The 18,089-nt window shown below is 46.1% G+C and overlaps 1 protein-coding gene across 1 annotated transcript in view; it reads left to right on the top strand.

The window, feature by feature from the left end:
* The window catches only part of GAL (galanin and GMAP prepropeptide), a 296,633-nt gene extending 284,420 nt beyond the window's left edge, over positions 1-12,213 (top strand). Inside the window, exon 6 of the mRNA XM_029582661.1 lies at positions 12,036-12,213. Coding sequence (XP_029438521.1) covers positions 12,036-12,097 — 62 coding nt within the window. The 3' untranslated portion in view covers positions 12,098-12,213. The remainder of the gene's footprint in view (positions 1-12,035) is intronic.
* Positions 12,214-18,089: the final 5,876 nt, after the last annotated feature.

The raw sequence follows: 18,089 nt of genomic DNA, 5'->3' as shown, positions 1-18,089 counted from the left end.
CATTACTGGGATAGTCATCCTCTTCATGACCGCCGACACTGCGGAGTCCACCTTTGGGACCTTGATGAGGTCCAGAAAATCTTCGGGGAGCGGGTAAAGCTTTTCCATGGCCCGGCTACTCTTCAGGGAGGCCTCCGGGGTGTCCCATTCCCTGGTGAGAAGTTGTAAAAACGAGTCATGAATGGGAAAGGCCCGAGCCCTCGGCCGGAGTGCCGCCAGGACTGGATCTCCCTTCTTTGAAGAAGTGACGACAGCGGGAGCTACTGGGGCAGGCGGGTCTGGTGGCGGGTCCAAATCTAATTCCTGAATGATCTGCGGAATGAGGTCGTCCAGCTCTTCCCTCTGGAAGAGGCGTAGGGTACGCAGATCATCCCCGTCCTGCGTGCCGTCCCCTTGTCCCCCATCCGGGAGGTCAGGTCCATGTCCCGCTGGGTCTGGCACCGCCCCCACTGCCGCGGACGCAGAGCGGACTCGGGTGGGAGGCCCCCGCTCCTGGAGGGTCGGGGGGGGGCCGGCGTCGAGGGCGACATCCGTGGGATCTTAGGAGGGGGGGTCCCCACAGGCGCTTCCAGCCCCTGCAGATAAGCGGTATGCATGAGCAGGATAAACTCCGGAGAGAACCCCGGCCCGCTCGGGTGCGCTTCGAGGAGCGGGCGGCGTGGTTCCTGCTCCCTGGCTCTGGGTGCTTGGTTCCTGCACCAAAATCGGGGGAGCACCCCCGCTTGTAGAATCCTCCCGGGATCCGTTCTCCCTCGTGGCCTGCGCCTCAGGACGCTCAGAGTGTAAAATGGCAGCCGTTCCCGCCAAAAATGACGGAGTGGCCGGCCCGCGCCACCCGGGCAAAAAAGAGAAATCAGTCAGGGACTGTGAGGTACCTTCCCCCCCGGGAAGGCATCGCGCGCAGATGCCCTCCCGGGAAATCCGGGACCCCGGGTCGCCGCAGGCCACACAGCGTGACGGCTGCGGCATCGGGATCGCTGTGGGAGACAAGAAAACGGCTCCAAAAATGAGAAAAAGCCTCGGGGGGCCACGCGCACAAAAGCGCCGCTGCGGGGGGGCCCGGTTGGCCCGCACTGCCCGCTGACCGAAAATAGAGGAGGGTGCCGCGGGGGGGGGGGGCCTTCCCGGCCACACAACCCGCCCCAGACGTCTTTTCCTAAGCGCCGCAGCAGCCCATGAGGAGCTGTAAAATGGCCGCGGGTGAGGGAGTAAAAGCGAAGAGGCCGGGTCCACCGGCTTTCACGGGCACCGGGGGCTGAGCTGTGAAGGGAAAAAACTGCAAAGGAAAACCAACTTACCCCTGGCTGCAACGAGAAATAAACAGCAAGGCCGCAGAGAAGAGACAAGGAAGAGAAGCCACTCCCCAGAAGTTGAAATGCCCCTGCCTTACTATTCTTTTTTTTTTTTTTTTTACTTAGTACAAAATTGATACAAACTTGATCCACAAGAAAAAGACAGCAACAAGCCATAATCAAGCAAGAAAATGAGAAAGAAGGAAAAAGAGGGGAAGCCTGATTCCCCTACTCGCATCTGCTGGAGTCAGAAGATACTGAACTCCTGCAGAGGGGGTAGTAGTATATATGGATACGCCCCCTCAAAGCTTGTGCTGACTCCATCTGCTGGATTGGGGACATAACCCACTGTCTGGACTGATCCAGGTACGTACAGGGAACAAATTTGTGGATGATACAAAATTATTCAGAGTAGTTAAATCACAAGTGGATTGTGATACATTACAGGAGGATCTTGCAAGACTGGAAGATTGGGCATCCAAGTGGCAGATGAAATTTAATGTGGACAAGTGCAAGGTGTTGCATATAGGGAAAAATAACCCTTGCTGTAGTTACACGATGTTAGGTTCTATATTAGGAGCTACCACCCAGGAAAAAGATCTAGGCATCATAGTGGATAATACTTTAAAATCGTCGGCTCAGTGTGCTGCAGCAGTCAAAAAAGCAAACAGAATGTTAGGAATTATTAGGAAGGGATTGGTTAATAAAACGGAAAATGTCATAATGCCTCTATATTGCTCCATGGTGAGACCGCACCTTGAATACTGTGTACAATTCTGGTCGCCGTATCTCAAAAAAGATATAGTTGCGATGGAGAAGGTACAGAGAAGGGCAACCAAAATGATAAAGGGGATGGAATAGCCCCCCTATGAGGAAAGGCTGAAGAGGTTAGGGCTGTTCAGCTTGGAGAAGAGACGGCTAAGGGGGGATATGATAGAGGTCTTTAAGATCATGAGAGGTCTTGAACGAGTAGATGTGAATCGGTTATTTACACTTTCGAATAATAGAAGGACTAGGGGGCATTCCATGAAGTTAGCAAGTAGCACACTTAAGACTAATCGGAGAAAATTCTTTTTCACTCAACGCACAATAAATCTCTGGAATTTGTTGCCAGAGGATGTGTTTAGTGCAGTTAGTGTAGCTGGGTTCAAAAAAGTTTGAATAAGTTCTTGGAGGAGAAGTCCATTAACTGCTATTAATCAAGTTTACTTAGGGAATAGCCACTGCTATTAATTGCATCAGTAGCATGGGATCTTCTTAGTGTTTGGGTAATTGCCAGGTTCTTGTGACCTGGTTTGGCCTCTGTTGGAAACAGGATGCTGGGCTTGATGGACCCTTGGTCTGACCCAGCATGGCAATTTCTTATGTTCTTATGTTAATTTTATAGCCAGATATCTGGCAGAAGTCAGCAATCAAATCAGAAAGAGCAGTGCCATAAGAGGTTCTCTAATGAAAAGAACATCATCATCGAATAACTATGTCCTAGGTACTTCCCCCTTTCCTTTATCATTCCATGGTAAGATGAAATCGCACAGGCCAAAGACTCCAGAAAGTGAACAAAAAGCAAGGGTGACAGAGAACAACCCTGTCTAGTCCTCCTCTCAAGGCAGAATGGAGTAGATGAGATATCATTGACACTAATGTGTGCCCTAGAAAATGAATGTAAGCTAGTCATGACATAATATATTAGGGCCAAAGTTAATTCTGGTGTGGTCACAAACAGGAAGAGCCACTCAAATGCTTTCTCTGCACAGGCAGCACAGAGACCCATCAGGATCTTCACCTATACCAGCCCTCATTCCCCTCAGGTTGAGCCTTTGGGTGTTGGGGCCAGCAGGACTTAGGTGGTGTCTCTGTATGACCAGTAGGGCAGGAGAGTTCTGAAGTTAGCAAAAAAGGTTTGGCTAAGTTCCTAGAGGATAAATCTATTAATTACTGCTATGGCAATAATTAATAAGCAATAGTAGCTTGTGATCTATCTAATGTTTGGGTACTTGCCAGGTACTTGTGACTTGGATTGGCCACTATTGGGAACAGGATACTGCGCTTGATGGGCCCTTGGTCTGACCCAGTATGGCAGGAGAGGTCTGAAGTAAGCTGGGTCATAGGCAGGCTGCAATCAGGCATAGCAGAGGTTCAGGCAATGGTCAGAGGCAGACAGTCATATCAGGGGTCCAAGCCGAGGTCAAAACCAGGTATCCATCCAAAGTGAGTGAAGGGGGTTGGCCAATATAACCCCTATATTTAAAAAGGGATCCAGGGGTGATCCGGGAAACTATAGACCGGTGAGCCTGACTTCAGTGCTGGGAAAAATCGTGGAAACTGTTATAAAGAATAAAATCAGAAAACTTGTAGATAGACATGGTTTGATGGGACACAAACCAGCATGGATTTATTTACCCAAGGGAAGTCTTGCCTCACAAATCTCCTAAATTTTTTTGAAGGGGTGAAGAAATATGTGGACAAAGGAGAACCAGTAGTTGGGGTGTATTTGGATTTTCAAAAGGCATTCGACAAAATCATGCATGAGAGGCTTCTAAGAAAACTAAAAAGTCATGAGATAGGAGGTGATGTCGTTTTGTGGATTGCAAACTGGTTAAAGGACAGGAAACAGAAAGTAGGACTAAATGGACAATTTTCACAGAGGAAAAAGGTAAACAGTGGAGCGCCTCAGGGATCTGTACTTGGACCGGTGCTTTTTAATATATTTATAAATGGTCTGGAAAGAGGTACAATGAGTGAGGTGATCAAATTTGCGGATGATACAAAATTATGTAGAGTAGTTAAATCTCAAGCGGATTGTGATGAATTGCAGGAGGGCCTTGGGAGACTGGAAGATTGGGCTTCCAAATGGCAGATGAAATTCTACCCAGGAAAGAGATCTAGGCATCATAGCGGATAATATATTGAAATTGTCGGCCCAGTGTGCTGTGGCAATCAAAAGAGCAAACAGAATGTTAGACTCTGGAGGGCCATGAATGCACCACTGGCTTTAGCAAAGACATGTAAATCATGTTATGGACTTTTATCATGGGAGGTAGCCTTAAATGGTATGTGACAGGGCCCACTTTTCAAAGTACCTGGAATGATCCAATAAAACATGGGATGAGGCGCATGGAAAATGTAAATGCCGGGTACTCAGCCAAACTTTCTCCCTTATGTTGAATTGGGGAGCTGGCCTCCTATGAGTGTCAACCATTCTCTTGGTCTGGGTGGCAGCTTTCTCAATCAGCTAATTAGTCTCGTCCCATAGTTCATACTATTTCTGGGTGGGCAGCTGAATAACAAGGTTCCCTGGGGGCTGGCAGCGGCTGTAACAGCCCCAGGGTTGGCCTTGCAGCACGTTTTGCTGTGCACAAGTTAGGCACGAGTCAACGTAGACCTAGACAACTTGCTTTATTTGGGGCCTCTAGTAGTGTTGTTGAAGCAATTCAAGAGTTTGTACTCATCCATGGTGACCTGCCACATGGTAGTCATGGGCCCATTTCAACATGATCTCATGCAATCTAGAAGGTACAACTGTTCCTTGGAGGGACGGATACTATAGTGGCCAGAAGTATTTTAGCAGGATTGATGATGTGCCTGGGAGATTCTGGAATATCCTCAGTCTGGAAGGAGCGAAAGAGGGCGTCTGCTCATTGGTTCTTGATCACTGGCTACAGATAAAAAGCAATTTAAATCCGAACTGAAGTCATGGCTATTTAAATGCGCCTTTGCAGAGCATGAAACTACAAATCAGCAGTTAGAAATGAGCAGCACATAATGAGTATGCATACTGTTCTTAATCATCCTGATGAGCTACCTTTTATCTCCTCAAATTTATATGTTTTCATTTTTATTATACGTTTTAACCTTAGTGTTTTATAATTATGCCTATTTTACTTATTTGACTTATGTTTTTTATGAGCTTTATCTTTTTTAACAGCTAATTTATTCTTTTACTCTGTGTAGTTTTTAGCTGTTACTATTTATTTATTTATTTTATTTTATTTAAACACTTTTATATACCGACGTTCATAGCAATATCACATCAGTTTACAGGCAACAGGGGTAAATCAAATGAACCAAATGAGAAGCATAAAGTTACAATAAACAGGACATACGTGAACTTGGGCTGTAGGGGAAGATAGTAAAGTATTACAGAAACATGAATATTGTATTTCTGTTTTTTGCTCTCATTTTTGTAAACCGATGTGCGACCTGTTCAATAGATCCCTAGAAACGGGAGTGCTGCCGAGTGATTGGAGAAGAGCGGTGGTGGTCCCGCTTCACAAGAGTGGGAACAGAGAGGAGGCTGGTAACTACAGACCGGTTAGCCTCACTTCAGTGGTGGGAAAAGTAATGGAGTCACTGTTGAAAGAGAGAATAGTGAACTATCTACAGTCGGGAGCATTGATGGACCAGAGGCAGCATGGATTCACCAGAGGAAGATCCTGTCAGACAAATCTGATTGACTTTTTTGACTGGGTAACCAAGGAATTGGATCGAGGAAGAGCGCTCGATATCATATACTTGGATTCAGCAAAGCTTTTGATACGGTTCCACACAGGAGACTGGTGAATAAAACGAGAAGCTTGGGAGTGAGTGCCGAGGTGGTGACCTGGATTGCAAATTGGTTGACGGACAGAAGACAATGTGTGATGGTAAATGGAACCTTCTCTGAAGAGAGAGCGGTTTTAAGTGGTGTACCGCAAGGATCGGTGTTGGGACCGGTCCTATTCAATATCTTTGTGAGCGACATTGCGGACGGGATAGAAGGTAAGGTTTGTCTTTTTGCGGATGACACTAAGATCTGCAACAGAGTGGACACGCCGGAAGGAGTGGAGAGAATGAGACGAGATCTAAGGAAACTGGAAGAGTGGTCGAAGATATGGCAGCTGAGAATCAATGCCAAGAAGTGCAAAGTTATGCATATGGGGAGTGGAAATCCGAATGAACTGTATTCGATGGGGGGGGAAAGGCTGATGTGCACAGAGCAGGAGAGAGACCTTGGGGTGATGGTGTCTAATGATCTGAAGTCGGCGAAACAATGCGACAAGGCGATAGCTAAAGCCAGAAGAATGCTGGGCTGCATAGAGAGAGGAATATCGAGTAAGAAAAGGGAAGTGATTATTCCCTTGTACAGGTCCTTGGTGAGGCCTCACCTGGAGTACTGTGTTCAGTTCTGGAGACCGTATCTTCAAAAAGACAAAGACAAGATGGAGGCGGTACAGAGAAGGGCGACCAGGAAGGTGGAGGATCTTCATCGGATGACGTACGAGGAGAGATTGAAGAATCTAAATATGTACACCCTGGAGGAAAGGAGGAGCAGAGGTGATATGATACAGACTTTCAGATACTTGAAAGGTGTTAATGATCAAAAGACAACGACAAACCTTTTCCGTAGGAAAAAAAATCAGCAGAACCAGGGGTCACGATTTGAAGCTCCAGGGAGGAAGATTCAGAACCAATGTCAGGAAGTATTTCTTCACAGAGAGGGTGGTGGATGCCTGGAATGCCCTTCCGGAGGATGTGGTGAAGACCAGAACTGTGAAGGACTTCAAAGGGGCGTGGGATAAACACTGTGGATCCATAAAGTCAAGAGGCTGCCAATGAAGAGTGGGTGACTCGCCAGAATGATGGCTACTGCCTGGAGTCAATACCCTTATTAAATAAACATACACATGCTTACTGTGACTCCAACATCGCTCTAAGCTTCAACAGCAAGAGGAAATGTGGAAAAAAGGATTCACACTCACAAAGAGGGGAGTAGCTGGCTTGTTACGGCGGTTACTACCCCAAATCAAATAAGCCTGATACTTCACTTTCAATGCATATACAGCATAGTTCTCTGATTCAACGGCAGGGGAGAAGAAAAACTGATACTTCACACATCCAGCAGAGCTCTCTGCTTCAACGGCAGGAGAGAAGAAAAGAGGGTTCGCTCTCACAAAGCGGGGAGTAACTGGCTTGTTACGGCGGTTACTACCCCAAACCAAATGTGCCTGATACTTCACTTTCGATGCACATCCAGCATGGCTCTCTGTTTCAACGGCATGGGAGAAGACTGATACTTCACGCATATCCAGCATAGCTCCCTGCTTCAACGGCAGAGGAGAAGAAAAACAACCAATAAGGGCTGTATAACATAGTCTGGGTAAAACAAATAAGCATGGGTGTAGCTTGCTTATTGCGGCGGCTACTACCCCTAACTAATCAAGCTAGATATTTCACTTGGATGCAGCTCCATCACTGCTCTCTACATTAAAGGTGGGGGTGGAAAGGAAATAGAACCAAGAGCTAAGAGAAACAGATAAGTATGAGAGAAAAAATGTGTGAAGCTTGCTGGGCAGACTGGATGGGCCATTTGGTCTTCTTCTGCCGTCATTTCTATGTTTCTATGTTTCTAGTCTGATGTATCGGTATATAAAACCCAATAAACCATTAAACATAGCTTAAATCGAAGCAAGAGAGGAACAAACACCAGTGGGCCTGTTTTACATTAAGTTGCTGAGCTCGGTGTAGATGTTCAAGGTTCTTGTGGTCCATGTATATTGTAACACAATACTGCACTGCTTTGAGTAGGAAATGCTATTCCTCGAGAGCTAATTTGATGGCCAGGAGTTTTTGGTCTCCAATGCTGTAATTACATTCAGCTGGGGAGAACTTCTCAGAAAAGAAGGAATATGGACAGAGTATCCCTTTGGGAGTGTGTTGGCTGAGGACAGCCCCTATCCCTAGGGTAGAGGCATCTACCTCTAGGATGAAGAGTCATGTAGAATCCGGGTGACACAGGCACGGCTTGTCAGCAAAGCCTTCTTTAACTGTTGAAACTCATCAATAGTGTCAGGTGGCCAGTCTTTGGTGTTGGCAACCTTGTGTGTAAGGGCGGTAACTGGGACTATTATATGGAGAAATAGTTTGGAATAAACTGACAGTAATAGTTAACAAATCCCAAGAACCTTTGCAAGGCCTTTATTAGGTTCCATCTGGAATTCATCTTTTGAGACTATATATCCAAGGCAGGGAAGCTCCTCTTGCTCAAAGAGACATTTTTCCAGTTTGGCATAGAGATTATTTTCTCGCAGGCATTGCAGGATGATGCGAATGTCGCTTCGGTGGAAGCTCATGGTTTGAGAAAAGATCAGGTCACAAAGAGCAGGTCATAAAAGATCTCATTGACCATTTTCTGGAAAAACGACTGGGCATTGCAAAGTCTAAAGGGCATGACCAGATACTCATAATGTCCATTGTGAGCATTAAATGCCATTTTCCATTCATCCCCGGACTTGATAAGAATGAGGTTGTATGCACCCTGAGATCCAATGTTGTGAATATCTTGGCACCTTATAGGTGATCAAAGAGCTCCATTACTAGAGCTAATAGGTAACAGTCCTTCTTATTGATGGTGTACAGGCCACAGTAGTCAATATATCACCTGAGTAGCCCAGCCCCTGCAGGAGAAGATGAAGGATGGATAAATTTGCATTCTAAATTCTCCTGGATATAAGCAAACATGGCCTGGGTTTCCGGGAGATACAGGTGGCAAAACTGTCTACGTGGAGGTATAGCCCCTGGGATGAGTTCAATACCACAGTCAAATGTGTGATGAGGTAAAACCTCAGCACTCTTTTTTGAAAAGACATCTTTGTAATCCGTGTACTGAGAAGGAAGTCCTGGGAGTAAGGATGCCATGATAAGTGAACGAGTAGGTTCTACTGGCATCAAGCAAGACTCAGGACACCCATGGCTCCATTGGGCAAGTTGTAAAGCAGAACAGTCAAAGTGTGGTTGATGCTGCTGGAGCCACAGCAGACCCAGGATAACCATATGGATGACTCTGGAGATCGTGAAAAAGCAGATTTTTTTCCACATGCAGGAGGCCAGTGTGTAAGGCCACAGGTACTGTGGTCATTGTACCCTGACCTGGTAATAGGTCTTCATAGACTGAGGAGACCATCAATGGAGAAGCCATCTAGACCATGGGAATTTGGAGTTGGCCAGCTAGTTCTTTAAGATGAAGTTTCCTCCAGAGCCAGAATCCACAAAAGCCTGGTGGAAAAACGAGTTGAGCCCAGTTCTAATGTAACTGATAGAAGTAGTTGGGGAACCAGAACAGTAAGACCTAGGATCATTTCCCCAAGGGACCTTAGCTCTTGAATTTTACTGACCTCTGTGGACATTGAGCCAGGAGATGGCCTTGGGCAATGCAGTACAGAAAAAGGCCCTCCTGTCTGCTATGAAGCCTTTTAACTGGAGCCATGTGGCTATGTCCCAACTGCATTCCTGAAGCAGAGAGGTTGAGGGTGGGGCAGCCGGAGTTGACAGCAGATATTGGAATTGAGGTGCCAAGGAGACAGTTCTGTGTGCAGGATGGGTTAACTCTCTGCTGCAAGTGGTGATCTATTTTGCCAATTAAGGCACTGAGGACCTCTAGTGAGGTGGAAAGATCTCGGACAGTGAGCTCATCTTTTATCTTCCCCAAGAGACCTTCTAGGAATATGGTGACTAGACTGTCCTCACCCCAGTTCAGCTTGGATGTCAGTGTCTGAAATTCCACTGCATATTTGGCTGGGGTTCGGGGGCCTTGGAGAAAGTGGAGCAGCTTGGAGGCCATCACTATTGAGTGACCAGGCTCCTTGAAGACTGTGCAGAACTGATCCACGAATTGCTGTAGGTCCAGCAAGAGGGGGGGTCCTCTTGTTCTCAGAAGAGAGACACCCATGCCAGTGCTGTTCTGTCAAGCATGGGGAGGATATACATGGTTTTAGTCTGGTCGTCGGGAATAGCAGCGCCTATAATTTGAAGTGCATTCTGCACTGGTTCAGGAGTCCTCGGTAGATTGGGGAGGAGCTGGCAACTGGGTTACTGGTTGACTGGACTCAGTAGGAGGCAGAGGCTCTGCCATGGGAGGAGGTGGCGCCGTAAGAGTAGTAAGTGTATTCAGGTGAGTAGAGAGCTAGTCCATAACAATGGTCAAGTGTTCCAGGGCACATTGCTGGTCTTATTCCAGGAATGGCCTGCAGCAAAGTCCACCGAGTCCATGACCTCGATAATCTGATTTTTTATGGACTCGGGCTGAGCTAGGATTGGCTGTAACTGTAGGGAGGATCGGTGCAGGTTCCCACCATTGGCAGGCAGACCCAGGCAGCATAGAGACCCATCAGGATCCTTCACCTATACGTTCCCTTTAGATTGAGCCTTTGGGTGCCAGGGCCAGTAGGACTTTGGTGGGGACTTTGCAGATGGCAGGAGAGGTCCATATTAAGCTGGGTCATAGGCAAGCAGCAGTCATGTGTAATGGAGGTCCAGGCAATTTTCAGGGGCAGGCAGTGATCAAGCATATCCAAGGTCCAGACAATGGTCAGAGGCAGGTAGTGGTCAAGTGTATCTGAGATCCAGGCAATGTTCAGAGGCAGGCAGAAGTCATTTGTATCCGGGGTCCAAGCCGAGATCAAAACCAGGTATCCATCCAAAGGGAATGAAGGGGGACGGATAGAAAGGGCAAACAGGTGAGGATAATCGCAGGAGGGCAAAAAGGATGGAGATGATGAAAGAAGACTAACTGGAGGCACCTGAAGACAAATTGGATGAAGAACTGAAGAGAAGCTGCATGAGGAATTAAAGACTGGCACTGGACCTGAGTGTGCGCCCAGGCATGTAAGTATTTAAGCACAGAAAACAAAAGGGGAGCACTGCTGCACGCAAAACAATCAAATAGATCAGGAAAATGTGCAGAAAAGATTCAATGTACACACATAATTTTGAATGAAGAAAAAAAAAAAATATATATATATATATATATATATATATATATATATATATATAATTATTTTTTTTTTTTGAAAAGGCAACTGCACAGTGTTATGACAGGGTATGATTCAAAACGGGTCCCCCGACACGGACCCATGTTTTGCCGTGAGGCTGCATTGGGAGGGTTTTCTGTAACCGGTTTTGCAAACAGCGTCACTGGGCCAGTGATGCTGTTTGTGAAACCGGTTACCGAAAAAATAAAGTACTGTTTTGTCCCTCCCGATGCAGCCTCACGGTGAAACACGGGTCCGTGTTGGGGGACCTGATTTGAATCATACCCTGTCATAACACTGTGGAGTTGCCGTTTCAAAAAAATATATATATATTTTCTTCACTCAAAATTATGTGTGGACATTGAATCTTTTCTGCACATTTTCCTGATCTATTTGAGTATTTAAGCACACCCATATCCAGTGCTGTTCAACTTTATTTCTGCTATTGATGAAGTCTAAGTCTAAATAAAACCAGTTCCAGGCATCGCAGAAGGCATCACAGGAGTCTGGATTATCTGGATGGAGTGCAGGCTATTAAACTATGGAGTCTTGAGGACCTAGCTCTACACTGTGTGAACTGGTGGATGAACTGGTGTAACTGGTCATGGCATGGATGCACGCCGGTTTTAAAATTCCGTGACTTATGTGGTCTAAACCAGATTTATCTGATTGGGCATGCACAATCTTAAAATTGGATGCGAGACTGCTATTCACAGGCAAGAGTACAGTTTTCCCCAGAACAGACTAGGGTGGTTCTTATAAGCTCACAAGTGCAATGGAGTAAAATCAGGCCTGCATAACTATTGTTTTAAAAAACAATTTAACAAATTTGTTAAACTAGCTGTGACATTCATTGTGTGCAGATATCACTGGAGATTCTTTTGTTATGGATGCGGCTTTGAATGTGGTTTATTAGGAATTTACTAATTTTTGGGTGTACTCTGCTCTTCTCTTTCAGAAATGGGTGCGCTAGATAATTTACCTTCATTGATGTCATCAGAAGAAACAAGTCAATCCTGAAAGAGGCCAGGTGGTCATTCGTTTGACAGCTAAGAAAGGATTGTACAAAGAGTTGCCCTTGAATAAAAGTCAGACAATAAATGCTCAGTTTTTACTAATCTAAGAAAAAGCTTCACTTAAAGAATATCTTTTTTTTTTGCTGTAATTTTACACTTTGCTTAGACAAATAATTTACTTAAAAAAAACTAAAATAAAATGAAATTAAAATAGCTGTGGTGTTGTGGTTATTGTTTGATGCGAGTTTTTCTATCCAACATAGTAACAGTCATGTTCCTTTAAATGTTCTGATCGCATACAGAAATGAATTGTGTTTGTTGCCTCCTCAGTTTATCCCTGTCATAGCCACTGAGTACTGCGATATACCAAACAATGGGAGTGCATAAACAGAGAAAAAATTACAGCAGTTCAAAATAAAAATAAAGAAAGCATATTTATTAGGTATTTATTAGGAATAAATAAATCTAAAAGGTACTGCTCAATGGCCCAGCATTTTGTTTTCTGTGTTCTCCTACTCCTTGTCACAAATTAGTAGGGATGTGAATCGTTTTTGAACGACTAAATTATCGTCAGATAATTTTAAAATCGTCCAAAATCGTTAGAGTGCAGATACAATACAAATGCCCCCGATTTATCGTCAGGGGCATTTGTATTGTATCATTAAATAGGGCGCGAGAAAACCGGCACACCAAAAAAACCCGAAAACCCACCCCGAACCTTTAAAAGAAATCCCCCACCCTCCCGAACCCCCCCAAAATGTTTTAAATTACCTTGGGTCCAGTGGGGGGGTCCCGACGCGATCTCCCTCTCTCTCTAGCCATGACTGCGTTAAGAAATGGCGCTGGTGGCCCTTTGCCCTTATCATGTGACAGGGCAAAGGTAGCGCTGGTGCCATTTTGAAGATTGGCAATACGGCCCGCATGCAGGAGGTCGCTTCTGGACCCCCGCTGGACTTTTGGCAAGTCTTGTGGGGGTCAGGAGGCCCCCCCCCCCAAGCTGGCCAAAAGTCCCTGGGGGTCCAGCGGGGGTCCGTGGGCGATCTCCAGCAGGTGTGACGTCGGGAGCCAGGAAACAAAATGGCGCCGGCGCTACCTTTGCCCTGTCACATGATAAGGGCAAAGGGCCACCGGCGCCATTTCTCAACGCAGTCGTGGCTAGAGAGAGAGGGAGATCGCGTCGGGATCCCCCCACTGGACCCCAGGTAATTTAAAACATTTTGGGGGGGTTCGGGAGGGTGGGGGATTTCTTTTAAAGGTTCGGGGTGGGTTTTAGGGTGTTTTTGGTGTGCCGGTTTTCCCGCCCTCCCCCGATTTACGATTTTTAACGATTTTTAAAAAAAAAAACAACACGACGATAAGATTTCCCTCCCCCCCCCCAGCCAAAATCGATCGTTAAGACGATCGATCACACGATTCACACCTCTACAAATTAGTGATAAGGAATGCAGCAGAAATCATAAATTAATATAAATTGGATCAGGGCTAAAATGTTAAAACTTCTACCTGGGCTCGTAGAAATGGAGAACACCAGTTCATTAAGATATGCTTCACTGTCTTCAGCTGACCTTGAATTGATGACCTTGAAGTGAAAGGGTCTGTCATGCTGTGACAATTTTCTGAAACCACCAAGAAGATCCTGTTTAACTAGCTGTATAATCATTCCTTCTATCATAGTGTCTTCACTTCTGAAAACTCTGCCACAAAGCTGTAACATGCAGTATGTGAATTCCTAGTCCTGAGCTGAAATCAGTAACAGAGTAATGGGGACACCTAGAAAATGTGCAGAAAGAAGGCTAGATCAGTCATTACCAATACAGTCAGATTTTCAGCACAGCCACAATGCATATGCATGAGGTCCAGTGTGTATGTAAATATATCTCATGCAAATTAATTTTGGATCTCTTGTAAATGAAACTGGCTGGTTAGATTTCAAGCACCAGATTGGGACCCAATAGGCTTAGAGTAGAATATGTTAGGGCTCAAGCCCCTTAGAGATTACATTTTGCACAATGTCTTTCTTTTCCCCAGGGTTTGCATTGGGACACAGTCCAGACGTACTTTTTATCTGTGGTCTTTGCACCAATTTTCAAAAAGGAAATATGCTCATTTTTTCACTGCGAGTACAAAGTACTCACAGACATTTGCACCCACTTTGGTGCAGGTTCTATCTGCATTGCAAATAGCACACATAGCCTTGAGAATGCAATACGTGTGCATTATTTTCCTCCCCTGACCAAAATGTTCCTGGTAAAACCTCCTCTGAATCCTTTGATTCAGTTTCTGCAAGGAAATTGCTAATTACATGAGGAAATGCTTTGAAAATTACCGTCAGGGGTGGTAACTTTTAAACAGGCATGTGGGCGCACATGTGCATGCATTTGTTGACCCGCACCCAGAGATGTGCCCATTTCATAACATATGTGCATATATGCAGGCATGTTATAAAATAGCTTAGACGTGTACATGTGCAATCAATTTTAAATAGATTGTGCATGTGTGCTACAGCACTCAAAAAAGCAAACAGAATATTAGGAATTATTAGGAAGGGAATAGTAAATAAAACGGAAAATATCATAATGCCTCTATATCGCTGCATGGTGAGACCGCATCTTGAATACTGTGTACAATTCTGGTCACTGCATCTCAAAACAGATATAGTTGCGATGGAGAAGGTACAGAGAAGTAGGGATGTGAATCGTGTGATCGATCGTCTTAACGATCGATTTTGGCTGGAGGGGGAGGGAAATCTGATCGTCATGGTTTTTTTTTGTTAAAAAATCGTCAAATCGTAAATCGATATGCTTTCTTTACGGGTCATATGACATAGTGAGGGCAAAGGTAGCGCCGGCGCCATTTTGAATATTGGCAATACGGCCCGAGTGCAGGAGGTCGCTCCCAGACCCCCGCTGGACTTTTGGCAAGTCTTGTGAGGGTCAGGATGCCCCCCCCCCCAAGCTGGCCAAAAGTCCCTGGGGGTCCAGCAGGGGTCCGGGAGCGATCTCCTGCATTCGTGACGTCGGGTGACAGGAACCAAAATGGCGCTGGCGCTACCTTTGCCCTGTCATATGGTAAGGGCAAAGGGCCACCGGCGCCATTTCTATTAACGCAGCCGTGGCCCGAGAGCGGGAGATCGCGACGGGACCCCCCACTGGACCCCAGGTAATTTAAAACATTTTGGGGGGGTTCGGGAGGGTGGGGGATTTGTTTTAAAGGGTCGGGGTGGGTTTTAGGGTTGTTTTGGTGTGTCGGTTTTCCTGCCCTCCCCCCTCCCCCGATTTACAATTTTTTGACGATAAATCGGGGGAATTGCTATTGTATCGTGGCTCTAATGATTTTTGACGATTTAAAATATATCTGACGATTGTTTTAAATCATCAAAAAACGATTCACATCCCTACAGAGAAGGGCAACCAAAATGATAAAGGGAATGGAACAGCTCCCTATGAGGATAGGTTGAAGAGGTTAGGGCTGTTCAGCTTGGAGAAGAGACGGCTGAGGGGGGATATCATAGAAGTCTTAAGATCATGAGAGGTCTTGAATAAGTTGATGTGACTTGGTTATTTACACTTTTGGATAATAGAAAGACTAGGGGGCATTCCATGAAGTTAGCAAGTAACACATTTAAGAGTAATCGGAGAAAATTCTTTTTCACTCAACACACAATAAAGCTCTGGAATTTGATGCCAGAGGATGTGGTTGTGGTTAGTACAGTTAGTGTAGATGGGTTCAAAAAAGGTTTGGATAAATTCTTGGAGAAGTCCATTAACTGCTATTAATCAAGTTTACTTAGGTTATAGCCACTAGGGATGTGCAGAGCAAAAGTTTATGTCCATATGTCAATATGTCCAAAGGGGGTCCCATTTGCGGTCAATATGGACATAAAAAAAATTAAATGAGTTGGGTATATGTCCATATGTGCAAAAAAAAAAATTTAAACCCCCTCACCCTCCTTAATCCCCCCCCCCCAGACTTACCACAACTCCCTGGTGATCGAGCGAGGAGTGAGGACGCCATTTCTGCAATCCTTGGCGAGAAGCATGTGACGTCGGCGCCACGTCGAGTGACGCGGCGTCACGTGATTCCCGGCGAGTTCGCGCCGGAAGGCTCGTTCGGCCCAAAAGGAACTTTTGGCCAGCTTGGGGGGGTCAGGAGGCCCCCCCAAGCTGGCCAAAAGTTCTTTTTGGGCCGAACGAGCCTTCCAGCGTGAACTCGCCGGGAATCACGTGGCGCCGACGTCACGTGATTCCCGGCGTTGTCGCGCCGGAAGGCTCGTTCGGCCCAAAAAGAACTTTTGGCCAGCTTGGGGGGGCCTCCTGACCCCCCCAAGCTGGCCAAAAGTTCTTTTTGGGCCGAACGAGCCTTCCGGCGCGAACTCGCCGGGAATCACGTGACGCCGCGTCACTCGACGTGGCGCCGACGTCACATGCTTCTCGCCAAGGATTGCAGAAATGGCGTCCGCACTCCTCACTCGATCACCAGGGAGTTGTGGTAAGTCTAGGGGGGGGGGATTAAGGAGGGTGAGGGGGTTTAAATTTTTATTTTGGCTCAACAATCGCGATTTCCAACATATCCAACATAGCTATGTTGGATATGTGGGAAATCCGATCGTTTATGTCACATCACTTTTTTAAGTTAAAAAAAAAATATGCGTAGCGTTTTACATATGCGGTCAATACGAATGCACACCCCTAATAGCCACTGCTATTAATTGCATCAGTAGCATGGGATTTTCTTGGTGTTGGGTAATTGCCAGGTTCTTGTGGCCTGGTTTGGCCTCTGTTGGAAACAGGAGGCTGGGCTTGATCAACCCTTGGTCTGAGCCAGCATGGCAATTTCTTATGTTCTTATGTGAAAGAAGAGTGGGTGGCTCATGGGAACAATGGCTACTACCTGAAGATAATAACCTTATTCAATAAACATACACACTGTTAATGCGACTCCAACATTGCTCTAAGCTTCAACGGCAAGAGGAAATGTGGAAAAAAGGATTTACATTCACAAAAAAGCGGGGAGTAGCTTGCTTGTTTACAGCGGTTACTACCCCAAACCAAATAAGTCTGCCGTTGAAGCTCTCTGTTTCAACGGCAGGGGAGAAAGACCGATACTTCACTTTAAATGCATATCCAGCATAGCTCTCTGCTTCAACGGCAGGAGAGGAAGACCGATACTTCACTTTCAATGCATATCCAGCATAGCTCTCTGCTTCAACGGCAGGCAAGGAAGACCAATACTTCACTTCAATGCATATCCAGCATAGCTCTCTGCTTCAACGGCAGGAGAGGAAGACCGATACTTCACTATCATTGCATATACAGCATAGCTCTCTGCTTCAACAGCAGGGGAGGAAGGCCGATAGTTCACTTTCAATGCATATCCAGCATTAGAGATGTGCTTCGTGTTTTGCTACCGGGTCGTTTTTTGACTCGGATACTTCATGGTAAAGTTCGGTTTTCCCCGTTTAGTTTTTTTGAAAAAAAAAAAAAAAACTAAACGGGGAAAACCGAAATCGGGCCAAAAAATGACGCGGGAAAACAAAGCTAAAAAAAAACCCCACCCCACGCATTTAAATTAATTTTAATACATTACATACACCCCCCATCCCGATCCCTCCCCCTCCCCCTCCCCCTCCCCAAGACTTACCAACATCCCTGGTGGTCCAGCGGGGTCCCCCCGGGTGCCATTTGACCCTCCGTGGCGTGCCCAGTGTGCTAGTGCTAGCCACGCTCAAAATGGTGCCGAATAGCCTCTGAACTACTATGTCACAGGGGCTACCGGCGCCATTGGTCAGACCCTGTCACATGGTAGGAGAACCGACCAATGGCGCCGAAAGCCCCTGTGACATAGTATGGGCAAAGGCTATCGGCGCCATTTTGATTATTGGCAGCCGACGACGAATTCACTCCAGGACCCCCGCTGGACCCCCCAGGGATTATTTGCAAGCCTTGGGGGGGTCAGGAGGCCCCCCCAAGCTGGCCAAAAAGCTTGCCAATAATCCC

The sequence above is a fragment of the Rhinatrema bivittatum genome, chromosome 17, assembly GCF_901001135.1.
Source record: "Rhinatrema bivittatum chromosome 17, aRhiBiv1.1, whole genome shotgun sequence".
Taxonomy (NCBI): Eukaryota; Metazoa; Chordata; class Amphibia; order Gymnophiona; family Rhinatrematidae; genus Rhinatrema; species Rhinatrema bivittatum.
Note: the sequence above shows the minus strand (reverse complement) of the source record. Positions and strands in the feature narration are given on the sequence as shown.